Source organism: Salvia hispanica, chromosome 3 (genome assembly GCF_023119035.1).
Source record: "Salvia hispanica cultivar TCC Black 2014 chromosome 3, UniMelb_Shisp_WGS_1.0, whole genome shotgun sequence".
Classification (NCBI taxonomy): domain Eukaryota; kingdom Viridiplantae; phylum Streptophyta; class Magnoliopsida; order Lamiales; family Lamiaceae; genus Salvia; species Salvia hispanica.
In genome coordinates this window covers 28,647,671-28,664,405 of record NC_062967.1, presented here as the reverse complement: position 1 = coordinate 28,664,405, position 16,735 = coordinate 28,647,671, and the positions used below count along the sequence as shown (strand labels likewise).

The window sequence follows — 16,735 nt, the reverse complement described above, 5'->3', positions numbered from 1 at the left end:
AAAGGTCCCACTTGTATATATTAGTATTAAATGAAATGTGAGCGGAATGAGTTAGTGGAATGTGAGACCATATTACCAATTATAGTAAAAATGAACCGAAATTTCTATTCACGGACAGACTAAAATTGAAAAACAAGACTCCTATTTGGGGACGAAGGAAGTATACACCAAAGAAAAGCATAACTAAATTACATTATCCTCAAAATCCTTTCCTTCACATGAAAAAACATGTGAAATTAAATGTGCATTCAATTTTGGCAAAGATATTGAATCTTGAAAACCAAACTAATTTTCCCAAAAAAGAAAATGATGTTTTTCTCTTTATGTGCTAGCAAATGACAAGACGACACGTGGAGTCGTATGCCGCTACTTCTATAGCTGTCTCGTAGCTGGCTCTCTTCACATTTGTATTTAAAAAAAAACTCCATTTTCTCTCTCTCTCTCACTGATAATCTCTCTCTCTGCGAAAATCTCTCTCACTTGTTATGGTAATGTGCTTCCCCTCTCTCTCTAGCAGCTCTATTTGTCTCTCCTTTTCTCTCATTAGCTGCTTGTTTCTGAATTTTGACTGACAATGAATGCGGCTGGTGAATTAGGTGTCGTGCGGTTGGTGATTTGTACTGTAATTAGGTTTTAATTTCGAGGTTAGGGTTTTGATTGGGTGTTAATTGGAGATTTCTAACTGATTTCCTCGTGATTCCTTGTGCAGCTAAGCAGTTCATTGGCTGCTAACCGGTGTTGCAGAGGAGTTGCGTGAGTTGGGGGATTCGCGAAATTGGAGCTGTAGGTGGACTTTCCGGCGCGGAGATGAGCGCTTCTAGGTTTATTAAGTGCGTGACGGTGGGCGACGGAGCTGTGGGGAAAACTTGCTTGCTCATTTCTTACACTAGCAACACTTTTCCCACTGTAAGTTTTGTTCTCCGATTCTATTGATTTTTTGTTGTAATTTTCATTCTGTTGCTGAGATTATTGATGTTGGTATTGTTCAAGCTTTTGTAGTGAATTTAGTTCGGGCAGCCTTGCATAATGGATTATTCTAATATTGATTGGAATTTGGGGTTTTGTTCTGTTAAATATAAATTTGGTGGAATTGGAGGTTAATTAATGAGTACCTGATTAATATAGTTTTGAACAATCAGTAGTGTGAAAAAGAGGTGGATTGGGAATTTGGGATATGCTTTTGACTGGATCCTTTCACCTTTTTGTCACCCACAGCCTCCTTTTTCCAAATTACCAGTTTTGTTTTAGTTTTTTAAACATTTTTTTACTTCATGTGGTTTAGCTTTATCTTTTGTTAGTTGTTACATGAATAAAAATTCAAAAACTGTATTTATGTATCCTTGGATATGTAGATTCCTTTCTTCTTTTAGTGTTTCCTGGTTTACTTTTCACTGTGTTGCCTTTTTTATTTAAATGTAGATCTTCTTAGTAACATAGTTTTGCAACTCACTTTTCATTGATTAGATTGTTTGTGCTAAAGAATATTGAATAATCCAAAAGTTCATTGACAAGTATAAGTTTGTGAATTTTTCTTTCGACCATTACTGGATCTGTGAGGATTTCTTTATGAACTTCTTAACATAATTTGGTGTAGTCTCAAGTCAGTGTGATTGAAAGAGTGTATTACAAAACGTATTGGACTGTAGGCTCTCCTTGCCCTTATCTGGTTTACTTTTCCTTTGGTGCTAATGTGCTATAGGATATCATGTTCAAATTGGTTACACTCACGTCACATGTTTTATAGTTTTCAACAGTGGATTTTTTTCTTCTTGGCTACTGGGTTTCTAACTGGAACTTTTTTGGTTTGGTCTAAACAGGATTATGTCCCGACTGTTTTCGATAATTTCAGTGCCAATGTCGTTGTGGACGGAAGCACTGTTAATTTGGGATTGTGGGATACTGCTGGTAAAATGATGGTTCCGTGCATATTTTCTATCGCATCTTTAAAAAAAATATGGAACAGGTAGTCACTCTTTATTTTACAGGTCAAGAGGATTACAACAGATTGAGACCGTTGAGCTACCGTGGAGCTGATGTCTTCATACTCGCCTTCTCTCTTATTAGCAAGGCCAGCTACGAGAATGTCTCTAAGAAGGTGAGCCTTCATTTACCTTAGTTGGGTAGGAATCCTGACATCTTCATTTTGTTTGATTTCTAGTATAACAGGTACTAAAAAGGGGAAAAGTAAATTTAGAAATGCAAGAGTAGCTAATTTCTATTTTGCTTCATTTTACCAGGGATCAATATTTTCTTGGCACTTTGTTAACCTTTTTAATAGCTTTTGGTTCTTTCTTGTACACCATTTTTTTACTGAATAAGCTGGAGGGCTTTTGATTGTATGAACTTTGTTATGCTACATCCCCCAGACTTGCAACCTCACCATGTCCTGCTGAAAGTAGAAAAAGTAGTGGATTACGTTGTGCTGATTGTTTGTCTTTCATTTTTCAGTGGATTCCTGAATTAAGGCATTATGCACCTGGAGTTCCAATAATCCTTGTGGGGACAAAGCTTGGTGAGGATCTGATTCTATATTTCTTCCACTGCACAGAACTAATTTCCCGCATGCCCTTTTTTTGCCTAAAACATTTTTTACAGTTAAATATGCCCATTTGCTGACTAACTATCCTGACATTAGATTATTACAATGCTCAAAATTTTAGTCTTAAATTAATTTTTCTATATTTTCACATGACATATATCATGCAACACATTTTGTATTGAAGTTACCACATTATTCATTATTGACATTTCTCATAGTAATTTTAGTAGAATCTATTGGACTAAACAGTATTACGGTCAAACATTTACCATTGCAACTGAGCTTGGTAATACACACGACTTTGCATCTTTTCTTCTTTGTCCATGCAAGAATGGAAGGATGGGAGGGATTTGTATTGTCATGAATTTTATCCTTAATGAATAATGACTCATGTAAACAAGCTATTGAACATTTTATGGCTGTTGTTTTTCGTATAATCTACAACATGTTATGAAATTTGTAAGCCAATAGTAAACTACCAAGACACACACACATGGAGAGAGAGAGAGGAACACATGTGGTCTTCCCTTTCTCCCGTTCTTCCTGCTTTGATAATTCTTTATTCTTTTTATAGTGGTCCAATTTGAATCTTATTGACTTGCAGATCTTCGAGAGGATAAGCAGTTCTTTGTGGACCACCCGGGAGCAGTGCCCATTACGACAGCACAGGTATGTTTGCAATGTAAATTCAGCCGTTCATCCTCCAACTATCTTGCCTCTTTACCTACAAGTGGAGTATGAGCGATTTTCCTTTTCCTTTCATAGGGAGAGGACTTGAAGAAATCGATTGGAGCTGCTGCTTACATCGAATGCAGTGCTAAGACACAACAGGTTAGAAATTCAAACTTTGAACTGAACTACAAATTTTTAGTGGATACATTATCTGACAGAATATTTATATACCTAACATTGCAGAATGTGAAAGCTGTCTTCGATGCAGCAATCAAGGTTGTTCTGCAGCCACCCAAGCAAAAGAAGAAAAAGAAGAGAAAGGGCCAAAAGGCTTGCAGCATATTATAATTGGCAACGAGGATCGATCCTCTTGTTGTTTCAAAAGTGTACTACTCTACTCCTACTCTCCTTTAAAGATGCAAATGACGTGAGCTCTATATTCTTAACTTGACTGTATTAGGGAGATACCTTGAAGCATCGACTAGTCGATTTCACTTTCTTAGTTAATAGTTTTTTCACAATGTATGTTTGTGATTTGAGATGTGTGGTAATATGAAAAATTCCTCCGTTTTAGGCCCTGGATTGAACTTGCTTGTGCATTCTAATCTCCTACTCTATTATGGAAAAGAATATTTCTATATCTTGTGTTATTCTTTGAGTGTTTTTTTTTTCTTCAAAATAACATCATACTGCTATAATTGCTTGTGTTGTGCTTCAAAAGCTTGTGCTTATTATCCTCCTCCCCATTATTGTTGTGGGATTGTTATTGATTTTGATTTTGATTTGTGGATTGCAACAAACGATTGAATCTCTGTGTCACAAGGATTTGATATACATTAGCTAGCGGAAGCGTACATCCAACCATTGACACGAGCGAAATATTCAACGTTTAGAACACAAAATGTACGTCTGGAAATGGATACTTCTACTTTCTTGCGTTTGCACGTATTGACGGTGTATTCGTATGTATGAAAACATGGAGAGAAAGGGATCCAAATACGACGCCTATTTATATCTGTTTTCATCAAAAGAGGCCGGTGGGCCGTGAGTAGGGGGACAACTCTTGCTCCGTCACTTGGCCGAGGGACAAACAGGGGGATGGGATGCTTGCAACGCGTCTCCGTCTTATCCCATCCACCTAGGAGGTGATGCATCCCTTGTGTTGCAGATGCTCTAACTTGCATAAATAAAAATATAATACACTGTAAGTTAATCCATTATGCAAATTGATAAGCCGAACAATTTTCAATTTATTAGTTATGCAACTATTGGATTACATATAAAATCCTATTTCCCCATCTCATAAAAATATGTGTACTTTCCATTTTCGTCCCTCCCATAAAAATATTAGTGTTCTATTTATGGAAAGTTATCCCAATTCATTACTCCTATTCATAAGTTATTTACAACTTATATCATCTTCAAAACACTAATAATAATATGGGTCTCACTATCCACTAACACTACTTTAACTATCCTTCTCCTATTTTCTTACTTTACCAATTTTGTCTTAATTCCCTTGTCATATCATATACCCATATTTTTATGTGACGGAGGGAGAATATACTATAATTAGTTTCACGTAGTTTCCTCCCTATAATAAATTGCTACGCGGGACACAAGTGGCATCAACAATTAAATTGAAATGAAATACAAATTTGAGAAACAATTAAATTGGTGAAAATGTGTATATCACAATTTTCAATAGCGGATTTAGGTGAGAGTAAGATTGACTCTTCTCATCGTCGGTTTATGGGGTTAGAAAATCGGTTAAATTTAGTTTGCCCCCGTTCTTTGTCTGCCATCCATTTTAAATGACAGTTGTTGAACGCCTTGGACGGCCTCAGCGCCGATGACGACTCCTACCTTATGTTGCCCCTTATACACCATTGTAAATGATGATTGCCGCACTGTCTCTATTTGTGGAAGATAGTGAGGCAGAAATAGAGGGAATTCACATCACGTGGATTGCAACCAAGTCCACCAACCATGAACACTACTTCTCCAACATCACTATCTGCAAACCACATGCTTCTCCCATGGCCTTACCTTGTGTTTCTCTCACTGTGTGACTGTGTTTTCCCCTTTCCCAACTTTTTGTAATCTACTGCATAAAAAAATTATCTAAATGAGAATTCCATAATATGGAAATTTGCACGAAGACAAATATTGATCACTCGAGATTAAATTGACTAAATATTATTCAAATTTAAATTGGTTCAAGAATGTCAAACATTAAGATTCATACATCAAGACTAATCTAAATTGACCACTTTCCATTCTTGTTATGCAACATATCTTATTTGTGCACTTCATTTATCTTAAAAGTCATTATTCATGTCACTAATGTTACAAATGGTATAAAATTCAGAATTCAATTTGTCCAATTTTTGTAACTTCGAATAAATGAACAAAAGAACAAACCGAGCAATGGGTTTTATGTAATTTGTTAAGTCAATGACAACAATAACAGTTTTTAAGGTATTAGAGCAAAACCAAATGAATAAAACGTGAACTAAACAAGAACAATGCCCACAAATACTTGATCTCACATAAGTTAACCTACATTTATCGCTACCCTTTTTTTTAATCGAAAACACCCATTGTGGGTGAAATATATTCGTTGAATCTTTCAAAGGATTCAATGTAGCCAATGGTTAGAACCTTTTCCTTTGAGTGCATTTCACACATGTTTACAACTCATTTATATTGTGTTCAATAAATCCTAAATTGTTATACTCCCTCTGTCTCATTCAAGATTACCATATTTCATTCTTTGTTTGTCTAATCAAGATGATCACTTTTTAATTTAGAAAATAACCCCCTCTCTCCTTTTTTCTCATTAAAATATTCAACTACTTTTTTCCACTCTATTTTAGTCCACTTAACAACACTTCCTAAAACCTCGTGCCACTCAAGAATGTGGTCATCTTGAATGGGACGGAGGGAGTAGTTCTCATACATGTTTTTGTCACAAGGAAACTTTGTCTAACATAAAATAATTGTAACTCGTTACCTAACAATAGTTGCTTAATACCACAATAAATGTAAACAATAGTTGCTTGAAGCCTCTATTACATGTATAGATACGGGGAAAATGATAGTGATGGGACATGAAAATGACATGGATTCATAGTATCAATGCCCAACATTTTTATTCACGATTGTTGTGTATATCTATCTATTTATATACATATATCATTGCAACACAATCACGATGGAGAAGTTTCCTCGATTTTTCATAGTTATATAAGATCGTGGGAAATATGTCTATTAAATTTGTTAGGAAATATGTGCACTAGGGATTGATAGGTAACTAAATCGTGTAGCCCATTGACTGAACTCGATATATAATGATGAGTAAAATTACGTTTTTGGAGTTTACACTAAAGACCTTTTCCCCTTCTTTTCTAAAGCAAACTTTAAGTTTCTCATGTTCTTAATGATGTCTCGATCTTAGTCATCGCTATGGTAAATCGACAAATGGTAAATCGAGGACTGATGTGGTATACAAGAATAGTTTCATTTTCAAGAAACTAAAATTTCTTTGATTGGGCAAGGATCCTCTGCTGTGCACAACAGGGGCTATGTTATCAATCACAATAGGAGATCCAAACCATCTCTAATTACTTACAAGATCAGTCATTCTCTACGTTTTTGCATCTCAATATTAAGCACAGTTTAGGGCTCTAGTTTAGCCATGTAATGACATTGTATTGGTTCTTTCGCTTTCTAGTCATTTAAGCTTATGTCGGGTATCTTGATTCTTGGGTGTAGCTTGGAGTTTCTTTTCTTATTTGGTTCTGTTATGCTGTTGTCCATTTTCGGTGATTGTTTGTCCGTTGCTGTAGGAGGTTCTGTCGACACCACTTGTTGTTTTTCTTCTATTAGCTCGTAAATAGTTTCTTACCAATACAATAACAACTTATAATAAAAGAGTCTTAAACTATTTAATCATAGCCTAAGTTACTCAATGTGTATATGCGTGCGCTCTCATTATAAATCTTTCGCTAAGTTATACAGTGAAATCTATTCGACATCGTACACCCTTTTGCTTAGCCGTTCTTTTCTTTTAATGGTTAAATAAATACTTATAAATTTTAAAGATCGCGGCATGGTGGATTCGAGCAGGAGACTTTTCCCTTAAGGCATTACAAGGAGAGAGGGTGAATCAAGAAGGCGAGGCCCCTACCATTTCCTTATGTTTTTCCGCTTCCTTTTTAAGCTTTATTTATTTCGATTGTTTTTACCAGATTTTCAGTTACTCCTTCCGTCTGCCGTTAGGAGTCCCAGTCACTTTTGCGTACTCGTTTTATAAAAATGGTACTCCCTCCGTCCCATAAAAGTTGAGTCGTATTCCTTTTTAGTCTGTCACAACAAAGTTGAATCATTTCCTTTTTTAACTAAAGACAAAACATCTAATCACTCTTACTTTTTTCCATCATTTACTTTACTCTCTCTTTATCTTTCCTACTTTTTTCATCTCTCCTATTTATTTAATATAAATTCTTAATTTCCGTGCCCAAAAGTTTTGTCTCAACTTTTATGGGACGGAGGGAGTAATAAATAGTTAAAGTGAAGAAATGGTAGAGTAAGAGAGAGAATAATGTTGAGAAAAGTCTAATCTAAGTTATTCTCTCTGTTACTTTATCAGTTCTTCACTCTAAGTACTCCCTCCGTCCCAGAGAAGTTGGCACACTTTCCTTTTTAGTTTGTCCCACAAAAGATGCCACATTTCCCTTTTGAAAAAGTTCTCTCTCACATGAATATAAAAATTATATTTTCTCTCTCCATTTAACACACAAAACAAAACCTTCTCGTGCCATTTTCAAAGTATGCCAACTTCTCTGGGACGGAGGGAGTATTTATTATCACTTTTAAAAAAATGAGTATGCAAAAGTGACTGAGACTCCTAATGTCGGAAAGAGGGAGTAATTTATTTACAGAGTAAACACATTTCATGTAAACCCCCCATAAACACATTTCATGTAAACCCCCCACTATAAATAGCCCCTCTCTCTCTCTCTCTGAGTTCGCTCCTCTAAAATATCACCAATGGCGATTCAAGCACACTTGTTTCCGGATAATCAATGTTTCCCGCTGCTAAATTCTCAGGATTTCCCAGCCGAAAATGGCCGTGGATTCGATCATCCGTGTTTCGCGCCGCAGCAATTGATCCAGTTCGATCAGTTTCCGAACTCCACAACCGCTCAATTTCACCAATTCACGACGATCGAGAGGAAGAGGTTCCAATTCGATCAGTTCCTCAATTCACAGGTAACAGAATCAATCAACACGCTTCTAATTTCCGAAATTAATCAATGATTATAATCATTCGAATTTTGAACAGAACGAGAGATTGAGAGCGGCTGTGCAAGAGCAGGGGAAGCATCAGATGGCGATTCTGATGAAGAAATGCGAACCGCTGCTGCAGCAGAAAGAAGAAGCGATCGCGAAGGCGGCGGAGCTCCGCACCTTCATGGAGAGAATCGAGATCGAGAATCTGACGTGGCGGAGGAGAACGAGGCGATGATCGCGTCGCTGAGGGAAAACGGAGCCGGAGATGCGGAATGGTGCTGCCGGAGCGTGGAATTGATGGAGGAAGAGAAGGAGAAAGCGGTGTGCAGGTGCTGCAATTCGAGGAATTCGTGCGTGGTGATGCTGCCGTGCCGGCATCTGTGCTCGTGCCTGAGGTTTTTCTCGATTCGTGCCCTGTTTGTAGTGTGGTGAAGAAAGGTGCTACTGAAGCACTGCTTTGATTTTTCATTTTTTTTTTAATTTTAAAAACAAAAGCTCTTTCTCGTCTAATTTTTAGTACTATCTTTTTTTATTTTTTATCATTTGGTTTCTCGCGATAATCAGGATCCATTCATAATTTTTTAGTGATATAATAAATAAAATAATTAATCTCATTTATTGTAATAATTCTATTTATGTACATTAAATATAATATGATCAATTAGAGTTAATACCAAGGCATCTAGTTTTTCCTATTACTAATTTCCATCCCAACTTATAAAAAAGTCGTTACTCCTAATGAAATATAGAACCAATTCAAATACAAATATTACGCTATGAAATATTGCACCAATTCCAATATAATTGGTAGTATTAATTAATAAAAAAATTGTAAATATATTGAGAATGTAAAAAATGATCACTCATAAAGCATGGAGAGTACTATTATAAAATTACTACTACTAGATTTAAGCTAATTACAATGAATACTGTTACGCATATATTTTACGTTTGCATAATTTGTTATTACATGTTCTATCGTATACATTTGTTTCTACTCTATTATAAAATTTAATTAAAAATCAAAGTTGGATTTATTATTTTTCAATAATTTTAAATAAATTAATAATTAATAACATAACAAATGCAGCTTTAGCCTTTAAATGTTATCCATGTTATGTTAAAAATTAATAAAGAATAATAATTATAAATGTATAACACAATCTAAATAATATGCATGGATTATATTTATAGTACTATATAGGAGTAGATAACAAATTTTATGTGTAATGAAAATAACATAATACTTTTCTGTAGATAACAAGTTATTGATTAATGTGTATGAATAGAAATTGATTAAAGTAAATTGTGACTATTTTTAAAAAAGGAAGAAAGTATATTAAACAAACTAATCTTTCTCGTAAAAAATTGTGCATCATTTTCGAATATGATTCTTTGCTTAGCTCTTGCAATCAACGGTTTGTTTATTACTCTCCCAAATTCCCCCAATTCTGCTTCCAAAAATCCACGCGAATTCATCTCGAAGAGCGAATCCGTGCGGCCGAATCCGTTGATCGAACAATCCACCTCCTAATTTGCTGCAGAAATCGCCTCAGATCATTGTCAATGGCGAAGAAGTCCAGACCTAGCACCTTGTCCGTTTATCTCTACGTCCCAAACATAATCGGTAAGCATTGATTTCTCAACACTTTCGCTTCTGCACTTAATCCGTGATTTGACTGATGTATTCTTCTGTTTCAGGTTATGTGAGGATTTTAATGAATTGCTATGCTTTCGCGATATGCTTTAAGAACAAGTACCTTTTCTCCCTTTTGTATTTTGTTAGGTGAGATTCCTGTCTCTGTTTTGCTCATTTTTCGTTTTGATGAATCATTATTGTGAATCTAATGTTGTGTATTTTGTAAAAAAAAATTGTAGCTTTGTGTGTGATGCTTTGGATGGATGGTTTGCACGCAAATTGAATCAAGGTTAGGGTTTATTATGATTTACTTTTCTCTTTTAATAAGCGTGGATTGAATTTGAGGCATTGGCCGCATTGCGTAGCTTGCTGGTTAATGTATTGTATGCTTGAATGTTGGCACATTAATGCAAAATTGGTCATTCATAGTGTGGATTAGTCTCACCTGCTTATTACAGTGGAATTTGGAATAACATATTGAATATTGTGTTTCCAGTTTCGACATTTGGTGCTGTTCTTGACATGGTTACAGACAGGTATCTTTTGGTTGTTCGTTTGTAATACGATGTCATGATGTTTATTTAATACAGTACGTCTGTAGTTTGTTTCTAGTAAGCTTGCATTTTAATCATTTATGAAAAAAGTATTACAGTTTGATCCATTTTCACATTGCAGGATAAGTACAGCTTGTCTGTTGGTTGTACTCTCCCAAGTTTATAGGTAAATTTGATTAGGTTTTACGGAATTCGAATTTCTAAAAGTGCGCTACGATCTTAGTCCTCACTCGTGATGATGTTTTGCAGGCCTGGGTTGATTTTCTTGTCATTGCTTGCTCTAGACATTGCCAGTCATTGGTTGCAAATGTATAGGTATATGCTCTGTTTCAGACCTTTCGATGTGTTTATTCTTTCCTCGGAGTTAGCTTCTGTGTTTACTTAATACTTTGTCTCCAGTACCTTCTTGGTGGGCAAGAGTAGCCATAAAGATGTTAAAGATAGCAGCAGCTGGCTTTTCAGGCTGTACTACAGGAATAGGAAGTTTATGGGTTATTGTTGTGTTTCTTGTGAGGTAGCCGTTCTGTTACTAGAGATGTGTCTCAAGTTTTGATTTGTTACATAATTTGTTGGCTTGGCTGACAGGTGCTTTATATTATATTGTTTCTTCTGGCAAATAATCCGACTGAGAACCTTATTGAAGTAAGTCTCGCGTTACTTGAGTGTATCATATAGCATGATACGAGACATATACTTATAGCATCCTATTGTTTGTTACTTTTCTCTCAGGTTCTATCAAATGTTTCAACGCGAAACTGGGTCTACCTGACTTTACTTCCTTTGAGTCTCGTTGGATGGGCGATCAAACAACTAATTAATATCATACAGGTCAAGAGTTGATACCAAGAAATGGTGTTCCTCGTTTTATCTAATGATATCTCAACAAATGCTATGCCATGTGCATTAATCTTAGTTGTAATATCTTCTATTTCTGAATTACTCTCGCAAGTTCATAGTTTTCCTCTGGCGCATCATTTCTATATTCTCCTTCATCATGCCTATCTTCGACTCAAACTGATCATTCGTTTTCTGGTTGTAGATGAAGACAGCTGCAGATGCGTGTATACTCTATGACATTGCAAAGAAGCAGTAAGGGGGATGGCCGGCCTTGCTTCGTTTTTTGGTTTGTTTGGTGCAGCGTGTTGATGAGTAGGGACTGGCATCAGAAGCTGATTACGAGATTGTCAATGAACTCAAACAAGATCACGTGTCTCGACTGTACACAACCATAGGGTCGTGTTTTACATATCTTCTCATGTCTGAAAATCACATGTTGATTCACTTTGTAGAAATGTAAAAATTGGTTAGGCCGTTTATTCAAATGAAGCACAAATTTATTCTTGATCTCTGAATTATTTCATTTAGTGATATATCAATCTTAATCTATGATTTTATTACATCTCTTTGATTGCTTCATGATGATACAGTATCAAATGAGAAATTACAATATGGTACTATACATCAAGTATATATAGAGGCAAAAATGCATTTATTTATAAAATTAACATTAAAAATACAAAGCTGCAACGATGAGCTTTGCCTCTCAATTCACTAAATCAATTACCTTCAGATCCTCAGCTACATAGCATAACTCAAGATTCATAATGTATGTCAATAGAGACTAAATCCAAAATACTGGCTAACTAGAAGAGCAAGCCCAAGTGCGATCGCGATGAGGGAAGACGCCCACGTGAGCTTCTCTGTAATCCGAGGAACTCTCTCCTTTAGCGCCTCGCTACACGAGCCTATAAAGACGGTATAGCTTCCCATCGCGATGACAGTCCCAACTAGAAACATCGACAAAAACGCAGCACCAGCAAGCCGGGAAGGCAGAGCAAGTGCAGGCAAGATCATCATCAATGCATCAGGCTGAAGCCCGTGAACAATTCCAGTGGCAAATGTAGCAAACCCGATCTTCTTCTTTCCAACTGGCTGGCTCACAAGGTCTTCGTACTCACTAACATCACATTCGCCATTTTCTAAGGCGACACAAGGTACGGGGACCTCTGAAGCTTCCCGGATCCCCATTCCACCAATAACAAGCAGAGTTAAGCCCACAACTCTCGTTCCCCAGTTTCTGATCACCTCAATATGAAGTCGGTCTTTCAAGAGTAAAAACAGCAGGCCGAACAGTAACTGGCCAGCATCATGCCCACATCCCCACAGAGCTCCAACAGCAGCACTTTCCATTTTTGTGCGGCCGATTGAGAGTGGTGCTAATGCAGCAAGGTGGTCTGGGCCAGATAGCGTGTGCAGACAGCCAGCAAAAAAGCCCGTCCACGCGCTGCTTAGAAACTCACTGCGGACGAGAGTGCTACCAACTGCAGCTGCAGCTGGACCTCCTGATTTGGCTGCGGTTTGGAAACTTGCAAAGGCTGGAGATACGGTAGCTGGATGGAGAAACGTTAAAATGAACGCTGATAGTAGTATTACCTTCCCAGCGTTAACCACCTGTAACAGATTTTTAAACAATCAATATATTTGGGTCAACTAGCTCATTCGTCCTGATTTTTGATACGTGATCACTAATTATTACTTTGACGAGAGCTCTAATCTCTATATACAAAACATAAGGGGATCTTGGAAAGCAGCACAACACATTTTGTCACATAATCAACCATACATAAATTTATGATTCAGTAACTAGCATTTGACATATTCTAATCATATAAGTCACTATCAAATGGAAAACAAGGTCGATCAAATGAACTAGATCACTTGTTACACTTTTGACACAAAACACAGATTTTGGTGAGCAGCATTCTGCAATATCATTTTCTTTCTCAGAGAAAATATTGTTTTAGGCCAAAAAGCCTTGATCTTACTCATTCCATACTTTCCATTTGTCTTAACATCTAAGAGAGATAATTTCTTTGTTCCTAACATTATCTAATTCTTCCTAAATTCCAAATTTTGTGGTTTTTTCTCATTGATTAAAGCATACTGTTATTTCCAATGCTACAAAGATTCAATCTTTAACAACATGATCACATATGAAGCTCAACACACCAATTCAAAGCCACATTCAACCCCATATTTATCAAATCGAAGAAAGGAGATTCACTGCAAGGCTACTAAAAAATTCTCACAAAAACAAGTAAATTAAACCCAAAATTGAACATAATCACTCATAAAATTAACAAAAACAATCCAATTCAAACCTTCTGCTGCCGAGACAATTTCAATTCAAACCATTTGAGAAACCCCGGCTCCGGCGCAGACACATTCCGCGAATCCACAACAGGCTCCAAATTGATCTCCGGCGAATCATCCACACCTCTGCGGGGGAAAATCCCGGAGCTGTTCACATTGATGCTGCAGGAAACCGACTTCAATCGGCGCGGAAACGGAGGCGATACGAGCCTCTGGGGCGAGTCCGCTTGAGCGAGCTGTGGAAGAAACGGCGAATTGAGGCGGCGGTTGAGAGGATGGGAATTGGAGTAGATCAACCTCTCCATTTTCGTTGCTGATTCTGCCCACCAACTGCTCGACGAAATTCGCCCCCTTTATTTAATCGAAGGGTTTGGGAATTGGATGGATTTTGGGGTTGAAAAGATTAGTTAAAGAAGATAATGCATTTAGACTGTTGGATTTGTGTATTTACTCTCTTGATTGACAGTGAAATTTGAACAGTCTCTCTTTCCCTTTACTAAATTCTCACAAAATCAATGCTTTCTTAATATTTTTCATTTCTTATTTTTAAAATTACCTTTTCATCTCTTCATATTATTATTATTATTATTGTTATTATTATTATTATTATTATTATTAATTATTGTTCTTATTATTATTATTATTGTTCTTATTATTATTGTTGTTCTTATTATTATTATTGTTCTTATTATTATTATTATTATTATTATTATTCTTATTATTGTTATTATTATTATTATTATTGTTATTATTATTATTGCCAGACATGTTTGGTAGGGGTGTTAACTCATCTAGGGATGTAACTCCATAAAAAAAATCATCCCTATCAAACATGGCATCTACATATTAATACTAAGGGTGTGTTTGGATTGTCTTATAACATCAGTTAGTGTATGTTAAATGGTGTTATTGGCATTTATAGTTTTCGACAGGCCCATGTTAAAGAGGGAGGCCCGCCTTAAATGCTCCGAAAGCGCCATTTAGCGTAACTTCCAAATTTGCTCCGGTACATAATCTGAGTTGCTCGTTTAACAAAATATTCCATATGCAATTACTTAAATAGCCCTCTTGTTTGCCCCTGCATAATTGAACGGACAAAGACAACAAAGTAGAATTTGCCCCTAAATTTATTAAGGGTAGAAATGGGAAGTTGTATTAAACTCATGGTGCATTAATGCCAAACCAAACAATATATATGGTAACTGACTTTCCTTAATAGTCGAACCAAACAACCGATTAAAAAAAACCCAAGTCTAAAAAGAGAATTACAAATGTGGGTTTCTATTTTCTAGAGAAATGGTAAATGATGAACCAAACACACCCTAAGACTATCCACAATCGAACCTTATTTCAGGCAACTGCCAGAGGTGGGAGTCGTGTACGGTCTTGTATCGTCGCTATTCTATGGTTTGCGGTTCTGTTGGAGATTTATGATTTCTTTACTTTTAATTGAGTTCTTTTTAGATCTATTTCATTTTTTTTTGCTTTAATTTATTTGTTGGTTATTTTATTTTATAAGTTTTGATTAAATAATTATAAATTGCAACAAAAACTAAATCATAATTATTGATCACTTAAATTTTATTATTAGAATTATTAAATAAAAATAAAGAACAATTATTAATCTTAATTCCAAAATTTGATTGCAAAAATGTACTACTCCTCTATTTAGAGTTTTACTATTAGCTAGGGAGAAAAGAAAATTGATGATTCTTAATAGACTTATATCCACATTATTTGAACTTTTAACAAAGAATAAGCACGACTTAGTTATAATCAAAATTAATTGGTCAAGAGTTAGACAATTAGAATAGTTATGATCATAGGAAATAAATGAGCAACTTTTATTCATAATTTTAAATAATTAAAATAGCACATTGTTTGAACTTTTTGAACGAGTTGAAGGTGACGTTGTGGCCTAATTTTATCCACAGTTGCACTCCTTATCGCAAGCAAAATTGTTAGGTGGATCTTTAATTTGTCTTCTTATCGGAAGTCATTATTAAATAACCTTCGTCTTTGTGAAGATGAAGACGATCTGTTTTACTTTTTATGTTTATCCTAATTAATATAATTTATTGCTAAAGAAATAAAAACACTTTTTATCTGTATTTCATTTTTTTCAATTTTTTTTTTCATTCTACACACAAATTAAAGTTGTACATAATCCGCATAGCCAGTGCAGTTGGTTCCGAATGTGCAGATTTGCAAGAATGGCCACAAATCAATCCTCACTACTGCAGTATAGTTGCAACACCTCTCTAATACAAGTGTGAGATCTTGGGAGGTGGCTTCTAGCAGGACAGTGCATTATGCTCCTCCCCCTTAGCGCCATTGTATACCCTGATTGGTTCAGATTGAACACCCCTCACAATACTGTCGGGGAAGGATGTGAGGGGCTCTTGGAGTTGGGATTTCAGACTTTTTGCAAGAAGTTGCATATAATCACGGCCAATCAAAGAAGAAGCCATCTTCCTTGAGACTGGAGAGTACGATAAAAATAATTTAATAAATAATTGAAGTTATGGTCGTGGATTTGGCCCAACAAACTATGTATTGTTATTTGGGCCAGAGACCCAATAAATTTATGAGATAGCCTAAGGGGTATAGTTGAGTGACATGTGATCCATTCATCTTTAATTAAATGGTCAGTAGATCAATCCATAAATTTTATATATAAAGCATAAATTCTTGGATCAGTTATCGTCCCATCCTTTGAGAGGCCACAAATCAACATGAGAAATAGTCATTAAATCCGTCAGCGAATAACTTTGGTATAAAAAAAAAAAAAAAAAAAAAAAAAAAAAAAAAAAAAAAACTCGAGCTAGTGTGACATTTTGGGCTCATTGATTGAGAATTTGAGATAATAGTAGTACACAT

The 16,735-nt window shown here is 35.8% G+C and overlaps 4 protein-coding genes across 5 annotated transcripts; 3 read left to right on the top strand and 1 right to left on the bottom strand.

The window, feature by feature from the left end:
• The first annotated feature begins 365 nt into the window (after window positions 1–365).
• On the top strand, window positions 366–3,798 carry LOC125214884 (rac-like GTP-binding protein 5). 2 transcript variants are annotated; one of them, XM_048116093.1, is made up of 8 exons: window positions 366–488; window positions 710–906; window positions 1,818–1,905; window positions 1,986–2,095; window positions 2,449–2,512; window positions 3,144–3,208; window positions 3,305–3,370; window positions 3,455–3,798. In XM_048116093.1, exons 2-8 carry the CDS (start codon window positions 808–810, stop codon window positions 3,557–3,559), a joined length of 597 nt encoding a protein of 198 aa, XP_047972050.1. In that variant the 5' UTR covers window positions 366–488; window positions 710–807; the 3' UTR covers window positions 3,560–3,798. The 2 variants fall into 2 exon arrangements, with proteins under 2 accessions (XP_047972050.1, XP_047972049.1); XM_048116092.1 differs by lacking the exon at window positions 366–488 and adding an exon at window positions 511–606.
• A 4,466-nt stretch (window positions 3,799–8,264) lies between these two features.
• On the top strand, window positions 8,265–9,123 carry LOC125208984 (probable BOI-related E3 ubiquitin-protein ligase 2). Its single transcript, XM_048108542.1, has 2 exons — window positions 8,265–8,488; window positions 8,562–9,123. Exons 1-2 carry the CDS (start codon window positions 8,302–8,304, stop codon window positions 8,939–8,941), a joined length of 567 nt encoding a protein of 188 aa, XP_047964499.1. The 5' UTR covers window positions 8,265–8,301; the 3' UTR covers window positions 8,942–9,123.
• Window positions 9,124–9,893: 770 nt separating this feature from the next.
• Window positions 9,894–12,046, top strand: LOC125214226 (probable CDP-diacylglycerol--inositol 3-phosphatidyltransferase 2). The gene is made up of 10 exons (XM_048115159.1): window positions 9,894–10,136; window positions 10,211–10,295; window positions 10,388–10,437; window positions 10,645–10,684; window positions 10,824–10,868; window positions 10,952–11,017; window positions 11,102–11,216; window positions 11,288–11,344; window positions 11,432–11,530; window positions 11,742–12,046. The coding sequence occupies exons 1-10, from the start codon at window positions 10,076–10,078 to the stop codon at window positions 11,793–11,795; spliced, it is 672 nt and encodes a 223-aa protein (XP_047971116.1). The 5' UTR covers window positions 9,894–10,075; the 3' UTR covers window positions 11,796–12,046.
• Window positions 12,047–12,172: 126 nt separating this feature from the next.
• LOC125214225 lies at window positions 12,173–14,271 on the bottom strand. Its single transcript, XM_048115158.1, has 2 exons — window positions 13,864–14,271; window positions 12,173–13,153 (listed from the first exon to the last, which is right to left on the bottom strand). Exons 1-2 carry the CDS (start codon window positions 14,158–14,160, stop codon window positions 12,314–12,316), a joined length of 1,137 nt encoding a protein of 378 aa, XP_047971115.1. The 5' UTR covers window positions 14,161–14,271; the 3' UTR covers window positions 12,173–12,313.
• Between the last annotated feature and the right edge of the window lie 2,464 nt (window positions 14,272–16,735).

Excerpts from the sequence above, each read along its gene's own strand:
- LOC125214884 (XM_048116093.1), top strand. The coding sequence starts at position 808 with ATGAGCGCTTCTAGGTTTATTAAGTGCGTGACGGTGGGCGACGGAGCT. Across the intron at positions 3,209-3,304 it reads TGCCCATTACGACAGCACAG|GGAGAGGACTTGAAGAAATC; the intron begins GTATGTTTGCAA and ends TTCCTTTCATAG. Across the intron at positions 3,371-3,454 it reads GCAGTGCTAAGACACAACAG|AATGTGAAAGCTGTCTTCGA; the intron begins GTTAGAAATTCA and ends CTAACATTGCAG.
- LOC125208984 (XM_048108542.1), top strand. The coding sequence starts at position 8,302 with ATGTTTCCCGCTGCTAAATTCTCAGGATTTCCCAGCCGAAAATGGCCG. Across the intron at positions 8,489-8,561 it reads ATCAGTTCCTCAATTCACAG|AACGAGAGATTGAGAGCGGC; the intron begins GTAACAGAATCA and ends AATTTTGAACAG.
- LOC125214226 (XM_048115159.1), top strand. The coding sequence starts at position 10,076 with ATGGCGAAGAAGTCCAGACCTAGCACCTTGTCCGTTTATCTCTACGTC. Across the intron at positions 10,685-10,823 it reads CTTGACATGGTTACAGACAG|GATAAGTACAGCTTGTCTGT; the intron begins GTATCTTTTGGT and ends TTCACATTGCAG. Across the intron at positions 11,531-11,741 it reads AACTAATTAATATCATACAG|ATGAAGACAGCTGCAGATGC; the intron begins GTCAAGAGTTGA and ends TTCTGGTTGTAG.
- LOC125214225 (XM_048115158.1), bottom strand. The coding sequence starts at position 14,160 with ATGGAGAGGTTGATCTACTCCAATTCCCATCCTCTCAACCGCCGCCTC. Across the intron at positions 13,154-13,863 it reads AATTGTCTCGGCAGCAGAAG|GTGGTTAACGCTGGGAAGGT; the intron begins GTTTGAATTGGA and ends AATCTGTTACAG.